We start from the raw sequence: 16,251 nt of genomic DNA, 5'->3' as shown, positions 1-16,251 counted from the left end.
AAAAAATTCAACAAAGAACAAGGCTTTAACAATTGGTAAATTTGCGTAATGTTCAATGCAGTAGCCGACCATGAATACACTTCCTTGAAGATTCAGTGGATTTCAGATTCAAGATTCAGATTCAACCACCATCCACTAGTCTTGATATTGTAAAACTTAACTTCCCAAAGCCGCTATTTGAAGAACTTCTGTTGATTTTATGCATTATTTTGTACATAAAAAATGCTCTTGAATATATTAGATATTTGGAATTCAAGTGGAAAAAACGCAGTATTGAGAATACCTCGATAACCACTAATGAATTGAGGGTATTGACATATCTGGAATTGACCCATCTCTAGTCCAAATGATGTTTTTCAAAGATGGTGCTCAAGAAATCAAGATCTTTTTATTGACCATTAAGGTAATACAAAAATTACAATAGGCTTCGTCCAGTTTCTCCAACAATAAATTATCACACAGCTTGCTAAATTTAAAGATTACAATTAAAAAAACTAAAACAATACTAATAATAATATAGTAATTATTTTGGTTCTAGTTATCACCATATTATATAACAATAACATATTATGTGCAATAAATAAACACAAACACGCAAATACTAATATAATACAATAGACCTACATTACATAAAATTTTTAAAAATACCTCACATTTAACTGTCACTAATATTATATATTCTAAAAATTCTCTCTTTATTGGAGTAAAAGTGCACGACTTGACAGCCCAACTAGAAACCTGCCTCTTAAAATGAATTAAAATCTAAATAATCTCCCATGATTCAGGGAGTTTTGTTAAAAATCATTTTAATTTGTAAAATATTTATGGACATCTTTGCATATTTTTTTTAGTCTAGGAATAGGCAGGACTAAGTTGTGTTACACATTTCTTGTTTGGAATTAAAAACTGATGGGATACCATTAAATACAGAGGAAGTTCATTGATATTCTCTTTTACCCATAAATTAAAATTTTGAAAAAAATGAAAAATTGCAGGGGTACAGTCATTATATTATGAAGTAGAAAAAATAAGCCTTACCAACTACTCCTAAATCCCTAACAACCAAAAAGGATTCTTAGTTGCCTTTTTTTGGCCATAAAAAAAACTCTTTTCCGCACCAGTACTACCTCCCCACAAAATATTTGAATACCAATAAAATTGAGCATGAAAAAAAACTAAAATATGACATTTTTCATCAACTCTTGGCTTACCACAGGTCTTTATAACTTTCCTCTCAATAACAAAACAAAGCACAGTGCCAATTTAGAGATTAAGTTGTTTGTATGAATCCACCCATAAAACTTTCTCGATCAATAGTGACACCTAAGAGTTTTATTGGACTTTGATCATTTTTACTATCTATCTGCATTTGTCTTAAAGTAAAACACTATATGTTCCGTTTTTAAAACTTTTCATTTATTTTAAGGATAGTTAGAATCAAACCATAACCATTGGCTGTGTTTTATTAAATCTATTAGTTTGATTTGAAGCCACTTTATTATAAACAATTTCCATTTACTAAGATAGAGGTGTCCGTACTGCGGTACAGCTATCGGTGTGAATCACAATTCTAAATTAACAAGGCAAGTCATTAGTATATAGTACAAATAGCAAAGGAACCTAGGACAGAACCCTGATGCGAAACCTCCAGCGAAGAAACCTCCCTTTAGCAGATGAAAAATCTGATTTTTCCAACCGATACCATGTGCAATCTGCCACACAGATACGTCTGAAAAAATTGTAATTGCTCGTTATTTATTCCGTAATATTCAAGCTTTTTCAAAAGAACACCATGAGAAATTCTATCGAAGGCCTTGCTTAGGTCTAAAAGGGTCATTCCCACAAGTTCATGATCCTCAAAGCTCCTTAAAATCTTTGTCACAGCAATATCTAGGGCCTTAACTGTAGAATATCCTGGACGAAAACCAAACTGGCTACATGAAAGAATTTGATATTTATCAAAATAATCTAATAATTGTTTTTTAACGCAAGTTTCTACAATTTTTGAAAATACTGATACAATTGTTATGGTCCTATAGTTATCAATACACATTCTATCACCCTTCTTAAACAAAGTTATACTTATTGGATGTTTTTAAGCAGTTTGGAAAGACAGAAAACGACAGACAAAGATTAAACTATATACACTAAAGGTTTAATTATGAATGGAGACATCTGATTCACAATTTTGTTTGAAAATCCAAAAATATCCTCACATTTTGATATCTTCAGAGAATTTACAATGTCACATATTTCTCCCTCATCCACACTTTTCCAACAGAACTTTACCGGAGGACGTTTAGCACTTGTTAAAAACACTTCATGACTTGACCTATTACTACTAGTAGACTGACTTAACTGTAATATTTCTTTACCAATATGTATATAGTGGTCATTGAACTGATCTGGTGTTATAGGGGGAAGAGATACATCTGATTTGAAATTCCCTGATTCATTTTTAATAATTTTTCAAGCAGCTAAACACTTATTACTAGCTTTATTTATAAACTCATCATTGTGCTTAATTTTTGCTTCTTTAATTTTTGCCTTATACAACCTCCTTTGTGTACTATAACAATTTCTCAATTTTACATCATATTTATAATGCTGATAATTTTAACATATCTCTTAGTATATTTACAAAACTTCTTAGTTTCTTTAGTGAATCGTTAAACCATTTTGAACAGTCGGGTTTCTTTCTATCTTGTACCTTAATACATTTTTGTACTCTTGGACAATACTGATTATACACAGATGAGAGTGTATTTTACAAAATATTCAAAAGCAGCATGTGTATCAGTCATTTTAAATAGGGGATTCCAGTCAAATTGAGACAAGTGATGTAAAAACAAATACATATTTTTATCATTTACTTTCCTATAAGAGATAATTTTTGTATGGGAAAAAAAACTGAGGAGGTTGAGAACTTGAAGTTAATTGCCTTGTGATCAGAAATAGCGTAGTTCCACAAACTACACTCAAAATAGTTTTTATCAATATTAGTGACTATGTTATCTATAACACTATTTTTGTCTGGTTGGAAGGTTGTTTGCCTGATACAAATTAAAAGATTTCAGTACATTAATGAGAGTTACTGTTTCTATTTTTTTTTTACTTTAAAAAAAATCTGTATTGAAAATCTGCCCCCAAGTACTACTTTACTGTTTGGTTTTCTTATTATTATTAAAAATGGAGTAACGATTCAAGGTAATTAAAAAAAAAACATATCATAACTTGAGGGTTGGGGAGTCCTGTACAATGAAATTAAAATAATACATTAAAGGTACTTACATAAAATACAGAACAGCTTCAAAAATGCTAGTAAGAGTTAAGTGGGCAATATCAATTAACTCATATGCAATATTATACTTTACTAAAATATTTATGAGGGTCTCATGTAAACCCTCAAACTGGTAGTGTCTGCTCCTGTACTGGCACCCTTTTTTTAGTTGTTTGTAAAAATTACATTAAACTGTTATATACCTCTCAAATTCTTCAAATATACTACTTATTATATACCATTGTTTTCAGAATATTCCAAATAATAATAATAAATTATATTCATTAATATTTTCTTATTTTCAAAACCGATTTTTGTGTTTGAATGCGCTTGAAAATGAATTTTTTTATATTTTATAAACTTTGTAATATCTTTATCATATATGTATGAAAGGTTTATAAAAAAAATCCAAAATATACAAAAGAAGCACAATTTTATCCTTACCCAAGATATACATAGTTTTAGTGGCTTTATTTAAAAAATGTTGACTTTTTTTAGCAATTTTTGAATTTTAGCGCAAAATGAACTAATAATGTATTTTTAGCCCTTTGTTACAATGGCTTTACAACACTGGAAATTCAACCTATATATGACTTCTTATATATCGTTGTTTTCAGGAAAACTCAAGGAATAATAGTACTCGCTTATTATTGTTGCTATAGTTTTTTATTGACAACAAATTTAAGCTTGAACAAGCCTGATATGGATGCTGGTTCCAATTCAGCTAATAGTTCTCTCAAATCACTCGATTTGTTCCTAAATATTTCCCAATATTTTCTAAAATATTAGAGTTACTAATGCATAAACAGCTATCCCAGTACTTTGAACGATTTTAATCTTCTACCCGATTCCCAATTTGGGTTTCCGGGAAGGTCGCTCAACTATAAAAGCGGTCATGGAAGTAGTAAATTACTCTCTTAACGCCTTTGAAAATAGAGAACCAGTAGCCCTTTCGATGATGGATTTAAGTAAAGCATTCGATTGTGTCCCCTTTAATATTATCATAGAGAAATTGAAATTTTTATGGAGTCTCAGAAGAATCATCTAATCTAATTAGGTCTTACTTAACTAATAGAAAGCAATATGTTTCAATTGAGGGTAATAATTGCTTCTGGTAAAACCAGTGTGAAAATAGGCTTCCCCCAAGGCTCAGTACTTGGCCCCTTTTTCTTTACACCCCCTTCCCCTTTTTTCCCCTTTCATTTATTATAATAATAATAAATGATCTACCAAATAATTTGAATGTTAGTTCAGTAGTCTAGACGCAGACGACACTTCTCTTTTTGCAAGTAATAAAAACCTCCCCTTATTTACTCACTAAAATGAAACAAGCTGAAAATGAAGCTTTTAAAATGGTTTTTCCTCTAACAAATTTCTACCTATGTAACCAAAAAAAAATTCAAAACTATTCTTAGCTTATCCAATAACACTCAAGATGTCCAATCCGCAAAATTACTCGGTATTCACATTGATACAAAACTAAACTGGTCCCATCACATTAATAACTTATGCAGTAGGCTCTCGCGAGTTAAGTTATCTTTTTTGGAAACTAAGAGATGTTGTTTCTTTGAATACTTGAGGACAGCACACTTTGGTTTATTCCAGTCTCATATTTCTTATGGATTAATACTTTGGGGTCATTCTTCTCACGTTTAAAGATATTTTGATAATACAAAAGAGGGTTTTATGAACAATCTGTAGAACTGAATTCTTAGAACACTGTAAAACAACTTTTTATTAGTTTAAAAATTGATTAGTTTAGTTTTGATTGATTGAATTCTCACAATTATAAACCTATACATCTTCCATCTATTTATTATATGTAAAAACTAATCTGCGCTCATTCACAGTTAGACAAGATTTGCATTCGTATAATACTAGAAATCGTGATAAGCTTGATATACCCCAGCACAGGCTGGCCAAAACAGGTTCATCTCACATGGTGAACAGCATTGTTTTCTTTAATAAACTTAATGTAACAGCTTGGACTGCCTCAACTGGGGTGTTTAAGAGTAAGGTATTACATTGGTTATAACAAAATCCATTTTATAATCTAGAGGATTTTCTACATCATGATGTGGATGTAGAATTTTGATTCTGAATAAACTAAATAGTGCCATAGTAATGAAACTCACACATGGTAAAACCACAATTGTAAAATTGTACTATAAATTTGACGTGTCTAATTTATAAAATATTTTATTCTATTTTCTCTTATTACGTCTATTATTATTATTAATACATGACTATGCCTATTTCATTATATGTAAAATGTGATCAATAGAAATTATGATTATGATGATTATGATAAAACTAAGTGTGACCACATCAGCCAACTACTAATAACCAAAAAAAAATATAAACTACAAATAAATCAATTAGGAAGACACCTAAACAGTAGAGGTGGACTAATAATGGTGGCAATAAAACTGTTTCAAAATAAAACTTCTCCACCAGGCAAAAAAATACACATCTTCCAATCACTGACCTAGAAACAAAAAACCAAACAAATCACCTTGGTATAATTAATTGATGAACATATAACCTGGAAAGCACACACTGAACAGCTTTGCAAAAAATTAAGCACCAGCATATTTGTAATACGCAGAATTAAACAGATTAGCAGTAAAGACGCAGCTAAAACCGCCTACTTTTCACTATTTGAGACACATCTCAGATACGGTATTAGCCACTATGGGGAGGAACAGCTAACTTGCAACATGGAGAAGATCCTCAGGCAGCAAAAACTAAGCAATAAGAGCTCTAGAAGGACTCCAATACCAAGAAAGCTGCCGGGGAAGCATTTAGAAAATTGAAGATCCTCACAGTAGTAAACTTGTACATCCTAGAAGTAAATTCTGCATGCGGTACACTCAAGAAAAACTAGAAACAGAGACCTTCACCAGTATCACACACGCGCCATGTCCTTGACTTCACACTGCCTGTACACCACCTGAGCCTCACCAGCCAGGAAACCATCATATAAGGGAGCGGCCTACTTCAATAAACTTCCAGAATCCCTAAAGAATGAACCACCCAAACGTTTAAAAAAAGCATTAACTGCCTGGCTACAAGAGAGACCCTTTTACTCAGAAAGTGGAATTTTTAAACTTGTAATTTAGATTAAGCTATGTAATTTTTATACAACCATGAAATCTGTACCAATGACGCATGTACTGTTCTCAACGAACATGTCAATAAAGTCTATTGTCTATTGTCTAAGACAGTTGGCCCGGTCAGCTGGTCACAGTCAAAACAGTTGCTTGGAAAAGACGTTTCTTCTAACCATACAAAGAGGAATAAAGTTTGATTTATTGAACGAGTAATAATATACCTCAATCGATAGCTCAATTATTTTGCCATCGATTGATATTCAGTTTTAAACTGAAACATAAAAAATATGCAAATAGTAACCGATTTCCGAAACGTCTGCTTACTGCCTTATATACGGCAGTGTGAGTGCGTGAGCAGCCTAACTGCCGTATGTATGGCAGTTGCCCAGTTAGAGGGTTAAGGGACTATTTATAGTAACAAAATATCTTATAATTTCCCTGATTATAGCTGGATTGGCCTACAGGTGTTTAGAAACACGTCATTCACACATTTTAAAATAAAACTGCTTGAAAAACTCTGACCAAATATATGGAAATAAATGGGTAAAGAAGGTGTTCTAATAGAATAAAATCAAAGCCCGTTTCAGTAGAAACAATCCTAAAAAGCTCACTATCGCCCAATGAGACATTTATTTTATAAAACAATAAAATGTAAAAAGTATGTAAGAAACAATAATGGTACCACTGCCACCATTATTATTAAATTTAACAGCCTTTTCAAATATAATACGATATTTACTGAGTTGAAATCTATAATTTCAATATATTTAGTATTTCTCATGAATTTATGTACTCTTGGATTAGGTAAACTATGATGTAGGTTCCACAAAGTAGGTTCAGTTTGGTTATATAAAAAAGGTATACAGATAGAGAACAAATAATGGTTAAACTCTTAAACTATTTTTTTTAAGCGTGGCACAAGTTTTAGTATGCCTTCTTCATAGAAGGTTGCCACCTGCCTTCAACCATGTGGTAACATATTCTCTCAGCTCGTTACATTGTGTAAGTGTTGCCAAAGAAAGATTTCAGGTGTAAGATGAGATGAAAGTCGCTAGGAGAGAGGTCCGGGCTATAAGGGGCATACCAGCCAAATTTCTGTAGTTTTTTTGTCATGTACTGTCGTGGAAAAAACAACATCTTTTGACAGTAATCCTCAGTGTTTGATCTGTATTACACGGCACACTTTTTCAAGGGTCTTGCAGTAAACATCTGCATTGATTGTTTGACCTCATGACAGAGTGAAAATTGTTAGTAGATTCCCTAACCTAAAATTTAATATATATGTTAACAGAGAAATATTCAAAATGTTCTTACTTTTTTACAGCCAAGAAAAGAAAATAAGTCAAAAAACTAAAAACTAATTGAGACAAGGTGTGTAAAAAATGTGTATGTGTGCCATATTGTATGTGAACCATACAATATTTTTCTATTTACAGAATCCATAGAGAACTATGGTAGTGTCAGGCTAGACAAGATTAACATGATAGAAAAAAAAGTCAAATGAACTATTATGTATAGATCACTATTAATTCTTTCTGCCCACTTCATTGCCATTTCTTGTTAAGTATTGTTTTCACTGTATAAACTATTTTCTGTATCATCAGAATACGCTACAGGTTGCTTATAGTTGATTTACTCCAGACAGGCAGTCCACAGCAAAGATATGTTTCAAACAAAGCAAAGTAAGCGGTCTATGTTGTTACTCTGTCACTAACTGGATTTTAGCTTCACTTACCACAAAGCTATTATTATAGCAATATTGCAATATCATATGTATCAGATCTGATTTCTAGGTTTTACAGGAGATTTTTCCACAATGAGTAGAATAGTATCATCCGCATACATTAGTGATGTGGCATATGTGGTACAGACAGGATTTGAAGTTATGCTAATTATAACTCAGATCCAAAGTCCCATGTTTTAGACGATGCAGCCATCGGCTCTTTTAAGATGTTTTGTAGATAGATAATTTTGGCCTTATATATATCCTCCCCTGATCTACGGAATACAACTTTGGAATGGGTGGTGCGGAATACTCAGATACACTCTTTGTTTAAAGTTTGCTACTGACCATGAAAGGTTTAAAAGGATAATAGTATTTTGGAAATTTGCCATCGTTATATGTTACAAAATGTATAACACTACATTACGTAGACTGCAATCTCTACACTCTTTGTCAGGTGTAAAAAATGTAATGTGTAAAAAAGTACTTAAAACCTACAATGTGAGACAGTGAACTGCCACTAAAAATATTAACATACCCGACAAAAGCTTGAAGTTCGGACAGGAGAAAACGTACTCTGGCGTTGTCACTGCACATAAGTTACGAGCACAAACACACGTCACACCCGCACAAGTGATAGTGAATCACACTCAAATACAGCTGCAGCTGCTATGACACACTCATGAGTGTTTTGTGCGACCACCACGATTTGGGTGGCAACTTTGTGTCACAGGGAAGGAACCGGACCGAAGAGACGCTGGTATTTTGTGCACCGTACTAGACACCCAACTGTCCCCTTTCTCTTGTAAAATCTCTTATCTAATTGTTGAAGTGATACGAAGATAGGTTGGTACGGAACAGTACACGATAATGTTCCTAAACGGGTTCATTATATGAATAATGAAAGTATATTTATAAAGTATACCTTTGTAATCGGGCCTGGAAACTGTTGATTTCACAGAAACCACAGTTCTGGAAAGCCGGGTGGCTGGCAACTCTAATTCTCCAGCCTCTTTCCGAAAAGGACTTGGCGAAGAAGAAATCTTCTGCGAGGTAGCAGCTGAACGCTTGGATGCCACCCACATCATTGATGAGAGATTTTCGCATCAGAGCTGACATTCCAGTGTGGCAGTTGATGCGCAGGAGAATCCGCCACCAGGTAAATGCGAGCCACCAGGGTACCGAAGTAAATCTAACATTATAATAAAATAATGTGTAATTCAACGATAATATTTTATACACACTTACATAACACTTAATATTCAATACATAGTCACTATGAATTAAGCCCGAGAACTTACAGCTCCCATGAGACAAAAGTCCGGAAAATCTTAAAAGAGAAAATGTTCAAGAATTACTCAAATGTTTTTAATAGTCAATATTTTTATTACTTTTTTATAACATTATTTTCATTACACATATTTATCAAGGAAGTAAACCTATAAACACATAAAAGTAAATATTTTTATAAGTTATAAAAGATAATTTAATGCTAATCAGTTTTACAGTCCAATGAATATTACAGAGCTGACATTCCACTGTGGTGTGCCCAGTTAAATATATTGCCTTTGGCAATATATTTATATTTTAATTTATATTTAGTTTTATTATAATTTATTTTAAATTATATTATTTATATTTATATTTTAGAGCTTTAACCTAATCCAATCCTATGTTTCTGAAGTTTGTCAGTAAATAGTGTTTAAAATTGCCTCATTTAAATCTATCACACCTTTTCAACGGTAGCAGCAAAGCCTTCTCTATCACAGGTGAAAGGCAGCTGATGGACCAACCCCACATCATCAGTCATCAGCTGAACCATATCAATCAGAGTGTCTTCCTTCACTGCAAACATAAGCACTATTTGCATTATGAGATTTGGGAATGAAATGGTAGTAGCAGAAGTATTGAGTGCAAGGACTGACAGTAAAAGAAGGTAACACTGAGGTGGACAAAAACATGCTGAGGTAGCATACAGAAAATGCAATATGAGAGGAGAAGTTGTTAGAGAAATAGGACTGATGCTTATTAAAAAGCTTAAGCATGGAGTGATGCTGTTGCTGGAACAAAAGATGCTTTACAGTATGGTCAACAGAAAAAATAGGGGAGATGTGTGTTTTGTACAGGAGTGGTGTATGGGAATAGAAAAGAAAGAAGTTGAGGAATTGAGGAAATTGTGGATACAGTATTACAAAATTTGCTTGACACAAGTGAGGATTGCTTGCTACGAAAATGAAAGTGAGTTACAAGGAGTGAAGAAGAGGATTTGACAAAAAAAAGAGACAGAAGAAGCCTAGAAGAGAACGCAACAAAGAAAATCTGCAGGAATAGATAAATTAAAAGTGCAGTAAATTGTGGGGAAAGGAGGAATCGTGATGGATTGGTTGTAACAGACATTTAAATTAATTATAAAAGGGTGTAATAGAGAAGGATTAGAAGAAGGTGATCAGTCAGAAACAGTGATATCATTAATATGCTAGTATAGAAGATTTTTGCAAATAAGAATTTGAAATAGAACAGAAATTGAGGGAAGAACAGGATCAAGAGTAAGCAGTAGTAAGGATACTCTTGATAAATGAAGAGATGAGGGAATACAGTTTACCAATAACAATACATGAAACAAAATAGTGAGGAAAGGAGATCAAAAAATTTAGAGAAGAAATTTTGGTTAACCTTTTGAAACAGTAACAACTAAACAGCCACTTCACTGTGGTACAAGCCAGCAGCAGTGACCGTCACTGCTGTTTGTTTTTTAATATTTATCTTAAAGCATTGTAAATATATATGTTGCAATCTCCTTGTTTTTGTTACTGAACCATCAACGAGTTTTAGAAACAAATTGTAGTTGTAATCACATGCCCTAGGTGTTAGAAGCCTAGGTATAAGAACTGGCTACTGGATCGACCATTTTACTCGCTAAACGAATTCTACAGAAGGAGGACCTAAGACCAACAAGACAACTAGACCTAAAACCTTTATTTGTTGACACAATTACTAAACTTAAAGTTTATGTACATAAAGATGATTTGACTTTGACTTTGACTGTTGTGTAAGTACTGTGTAGCACTACTAGTCAGGGTCAGATAGCTTGTAATGTGCAGCGCTACTGGATGGTCAGATAGTTACTAATGTGTAGCGCTACAGGGTGGGGTTTGATAGTTACTGAGGTGTAGTGCTACAGGGTGGGGACAGATAGTTACTAATGTGCAGCGCTACAGGATGGGGTCTGATAGCTACTGATTTGTAGTGCTACTGGGTGGGGTCAGATAGCTACTGATGTGCAGCGCTACTGGGTGGGGTCAGATAGTTACTAATGTGTAGTGCTACAGAGTGGGGTCTGATAGTTACTGAGGTGTAGTGCTACAGAGTGGGGTCTGATAGTTACTGAGGTGTAGTGCTACAGGGTGGAGCCAGATAGCTACTAATGTGCAGCGCTACTGGGTGGGGTCAGATAGCTACTAGTGTGCAGCGCTACAGAGTGGGGACAGATAGTTACTAATGTGCAGCGCTACAGGATGGGGTCTGATAGCTACTGATTTGTAGTGCTACTGGGTGGGGTCAGATAGCTACTGATGTGCAGCGCTAATGGGTGGGGTCAGATAGTTACTAATGTGTAGCGCTACAGGGTGGGGTCTGATAGTTACTGAGGTGTAGTGCTACAGGGTGGGGCCAGATAGCTACTAATGTGCAGCGCTACTGGGTGGGGTCAGATAGCTACTGATGTGTAGTGCTACTGGGTGGGGTCAGATAGCTACTAATGTGCAGCGCTACAGGGTGGGGTCAAATAGCTACTGATGTGTAGTGCTACTGGGTGGGGTCAGATAGCTACTAATGTGCAGCGCTACTGGGTGGGGTCAGATAGCTACTAATGTGCAGTGCTACTGGGGTGGGTGTCAGATAGCTACTAATGTGCAGTGCTACTGGGTGGGGTCAGATAGTTACTAATGTGTAGCGCTACAGGGTGGGGTCTGATAGTTACTGAGGTGTAGTGCTACAGGGTGGGGCCAGATAGCTACTAATGTGCAGCGCTACTGGGTGGGGTCAGATAGCTACTGATGTGTAGTGCTACTGGGTGGGGTCAGATAGCTACTAATGTGCAGCGCTACAGGGTGGGGTCAAATAGCTACTGATGTGTAGTGCTACTGGGTGGGGTCAGATAGCTACTAATGTGCAGCGCTACTGGGTGGGGTCAGATAGCTACTGATGTGTAGTTGCTACTGGGTGGGGTCAGATAGCTACTAATGTGCAGCGCTACAGGGTCATTTTCATTTCTCATTTTCATTTCTTTATTGCCAAGAAAACAATCATTACATAATTGTACAGGCAGAGTCAAAAATACAATAAAATAAACATTAACTAAATTATAGCATAAAATTCATCAACACTATAAAAACTATTGTCTGTTAACAATCTTTTAATACAGCATTTTAAAACTTTTCGATGGTAGATTTTTAAAGTATAATGGCAGATGATTATATAACTTAATGGCAGTATATTTAAAGCTATTTTGTGTTGTACTGTAGGATACTAAATCATTTCTTAGTTCCTGCCTATTTCTAGTTTCATAACTGTGGTAATCACTATTAGATTTGAAAAGATGTATGTTCTGTTTTACATAAATAAGGCACTGATAAATGTAGATACATGGAATTGTCATAATTTGTAACTTAATAAATAAATTCTTACAATGGGATCTAGTTGGAGCTTTACAAATCAATCGGAACTGCCTGCTTTTGCAAGACAAACAGACAATGAGAGTAAGAGCAGTTGGCCCAAAAAGATGGCACCATACATTAAAAAAGAATGTATATAAACTATAATAAATTAGAAGAAGAACATCATTAGAAAAAACTGTGTAATTTAATTTTCTTAACATAAAGATACCTCTAGTGATCCTGGGTAAAATATAAATTAATGTGAGAGAAACCATTTTAAATCAGATTGCAACAGAACACCAAGAAAAACTTAACAGACTGAATATCTTTACATCTATTTAAAGACATTGCTAAATCTTGTGTCTTTTCTAAATTTAAAGACAGACTATTAACATTGCACCAATCCGAGAGTAAACCAATCTTAAAATTAAAAATATCAGTGATTTTGTCTTCACAAGTAACATTTAGGCAAATATCATCAGCATAACAAGTGACACTGTGTTTTATCATCATCTAAAATAGCTGGCAGATCATTAATATATATGATAAACAAAAAGTGGTCCTAAAATAGATCCTTGCGGAAACACCATTAACAACATCCCTAAAACTAGATAACGACCCATTAAAAAACACACACTGAGTTCTATTACTAAGATAGGACTCAATGAAAGGACAAAGACATTCTGATCAAAAACCCATATGTTTAAGCTTAACCAACAGTGATTTATGCTGCACTGTGTCAAAGGCCTTTGAAAGGTCAAAGAAACCTTGATTCCACACAAAGCCCCTTCTCCATGCCATCCAGACAAGCCTGAAGAAAGGCACGAACCGCATCACAAGTGGTGCGATTCCTTTCTAAAACCAAACTGCTTGGCTGAAAGCAAACAATTTCGTTCCAAGTAATTAAATGTAATGTAATAATTTGTAGGCTTATTAACCTCTCAAAAACCTTCGAAAAAATAACAGGTACAAGGGACACAGGTCGGTAAAACTATGATACTCATCCTTACTGCCCTTCTTATAAACAGGAATCACCTTACTTATCTTCAGTTTATCAGGAAAATAACCTACATCTAAACATGAATTAATAACACTACATAAAACTTCAGAAATATAATAACTGCTTATCTTTAAGATTTTAGAATTGAGATAAAAGACATCCTGACTATTACTGCTACTTAAAGAATTTTATAGCTGAGAAAACATCTTCAAAACACTTACATGAGTAAACGAAAAAACAGAAGTCACATTATTATAAACATTTTGACAGATAAAAACTAACATTAAAATTACTATTTGGTATATTACTGACTAGATCATTAATACTGTTGATAAAAATAATTGTTGAAACCTGTAGCAGTTAAATTAATACTATTTTTGGTATCGGCTTTAGCCTTACTATTGACAGAGAGGTTATCTTTGACAATGTTCCAAAGTTGTTTAGGTTTGTTGGAAGAGTTAGCCACCAATGAATTATTATAACTGAGTTTAGCTAATCTGATCTCCTTGCGGTAAATGTTTTTCAACCTTTTATATGCATCCAGGAAATATTGAGAATTTGTATCCTTACTTAAATAATAGTAATGTAGACAGGATTCCTTAAGAGCTATTAAATCAGGAGAGTACCATTTATTAATATTAGAATTTACACTAGATCTTTTTTTTTGACAGTTTTAATTGGAAAAGTTAAGTTAACTACCCACATAAATAAATTAAAAAAAACAACAAAAACTTATCACTAGCAGCTGAATAGCTGTAAACAGGTAACCAGTTTCATGGTATTCCAAATTTCTCATAAAGGAAAGAGTTTCTTTATCTTGAACCAACCTAGTAAGAGACGTTGTCCTACCCTCCTCCGAAACTGTAGGACAGCTCCATGGAAGTTGACACCGCCAAAATGATCAGACTCCACTGTAGGAACTACCTTTACCGTCCATCTATCAGGATGAAACACTAGTGACAATGTTGTCTATGCAGGTTGCCCCTGTTGATGTTCCCAGGACGTGTAATTGAATTATTCAACATGATATTCAACCCGTAACCTCCAAACTAAGTTACTAAACGCCACAGTGTTCCTGTCCTTAGTCTTGAGAAAGTCAATGTTAAAAATCAGCACAGATGATCACTTCATGATTCACATGGGAAGCAGTTTGCAATAGATCATCAAATAACAATAAAAACCTGTCAATATCCGTGGTGTTAGGTACTCTGTATAAACAAAACAACAAGAGCATTTTAAAGTGTCCACATAAACAGCCGATATTTCAAAGAGCAATTCGACAGCCAACTTATTAATCCAAGGTACTTCATGAAAAGTTAGATTATTTTTAATAAAAATAGCCGAACCACCATGTGAGTGAATTGTCCTACAGAAAGAGGGATGCCAGTACATAGTTAGGCAACTTAAAAAGAGATATCTCGTCCAAAAGTGAGCCAATGCTCCGTTATGCAAATTATATCACTATTGTTTGTGTGACCAAGGGCCTCAACTGAGACCGACTTTTCCCTCAGTCCATGACAGTTCCAAACAATTAGGTTAAACCTTCTTACAGTTGGCCTGGCTATAGTGCAAAACTTTGCTATTTACTACAGTTTGGGTTTTTGCCTAAAAAAACCATACTCCTTACCTTATTATTTTTAGGCTTAGGCTGATTGTATTCACATATTAGTATTCCACTTGGCCAGAACTCAGAATTTAACACTTTTGAGGCCAACTCCAAAGGCAAAACCAATTTTATATGATTTATAAGTATCATACTTTGTTTTCAACTCGACACACTCTGAATTGTTAACACCGGCTCCTTCCAAGTAGCTAACTAAATCTTCTTTTTGAACTTCAGGCGATAGACGAGATATAAATATCCAACTCGTTTTTTCCAATAGCTTTTAGCTTGCATACATTTGCCTCTTCACTCTTCTTCGTACCAATGGGGTCAGATAGCTACTAATGTGCAGCGCTACTGGGTGGGGTCTGATAGCTACTGATGTGTGGTGCTACTGGGTGGGGTCAGATAGCTACTAATGTGCAGCGCTACTGGGTGGGGTCAGATAGCTACTAATGTGCAGCGCTACTGGGTGGGGTCAGATAGCTACTAGTGTGCAGCGCTACAGGGTGAGGACAGATAGTTACTAATGTGCAGCGCTACAGGATGGGGTCTGTAGCTACTGATTTGTAGTGCTACTGGGTGGGGTCAGATAGCTACTGATATGCAGCGCTTACTGGGTGGGGTCAGATAGCTACTAATGTGCAGTGCTACTGGGTGGGGTCAGATAGCTACTAGTGTGCAGCGCTACAGGGTGAGGGACAGATAGTTACTAATTTGCCAGCGCTACAGGATGGGGTTCTGTAGCTACTGATTTGTAGTGCTACTGGGTGGGGTCAGATAGCTACTGATGTGCAGCGCTACTGGGTGGGGTCAGATAGCTACTAGTGTGCAGTAGTGCTACAGGGTGGGGCCAGATAGCTACTGATATGCAGCG

The 16,251-nt window shown here is 34.8% G+C and overlaps 1 protein-coding gene across 1 annotated transcript; it reads right to left on the bottom strand.

Moving 5' to 3' along the window:
* Nucleotides 1–8,596: 8,596 nt before the first annotated feature.
* Nucleotides 8,597–10,064, bottom strand: LOC124374479 (ceramide glucosyltransferase-B-like). Its single transcript, XM_046832684.1, has 2 exons — nt 9,849–10,064; nt 8,597–9,308 (listed from the first exon to the last, which is right to left on the bottom strand). The coding sequence occupies exons 1-2, from the start codon at nt 9,984–9,986 to the stop codon at nt 9,201–9,203; spliced, it is 246 nt and encodes an 81-aa protein (XP_046688640.1). The 5' UTR covers nt 9,987–10,064; the 3' UTR covers nt 8,597–9,200.
* Nucleotides 10,065–16,251: the final 6,187 nt, after the last annotated feature.

This window comes from Homalodisca vitripennis, unplaced genomic scaffold (genome assembly GCF_021130785.1).
Source record: "Homalodisca vitripennis isolate AUS2020 unplaced genomic scaffold, UT_GWSS_2.1 ScUCBcl_8681;HRSCAF=16889, whole genome shotgun sequence".
Lineage (NCBI taxonomy): Eukaryota > Metazoa > Arthropoda > Insecta > Hemiptera > Cicadellidae > Homalodisca > Homalodisca vitripennis.
The sequence above is the reverse complement of the archived record's forward strand: the minus strand, read 5'-3'. Positions and strand labels throughout refer to the sequence as shown.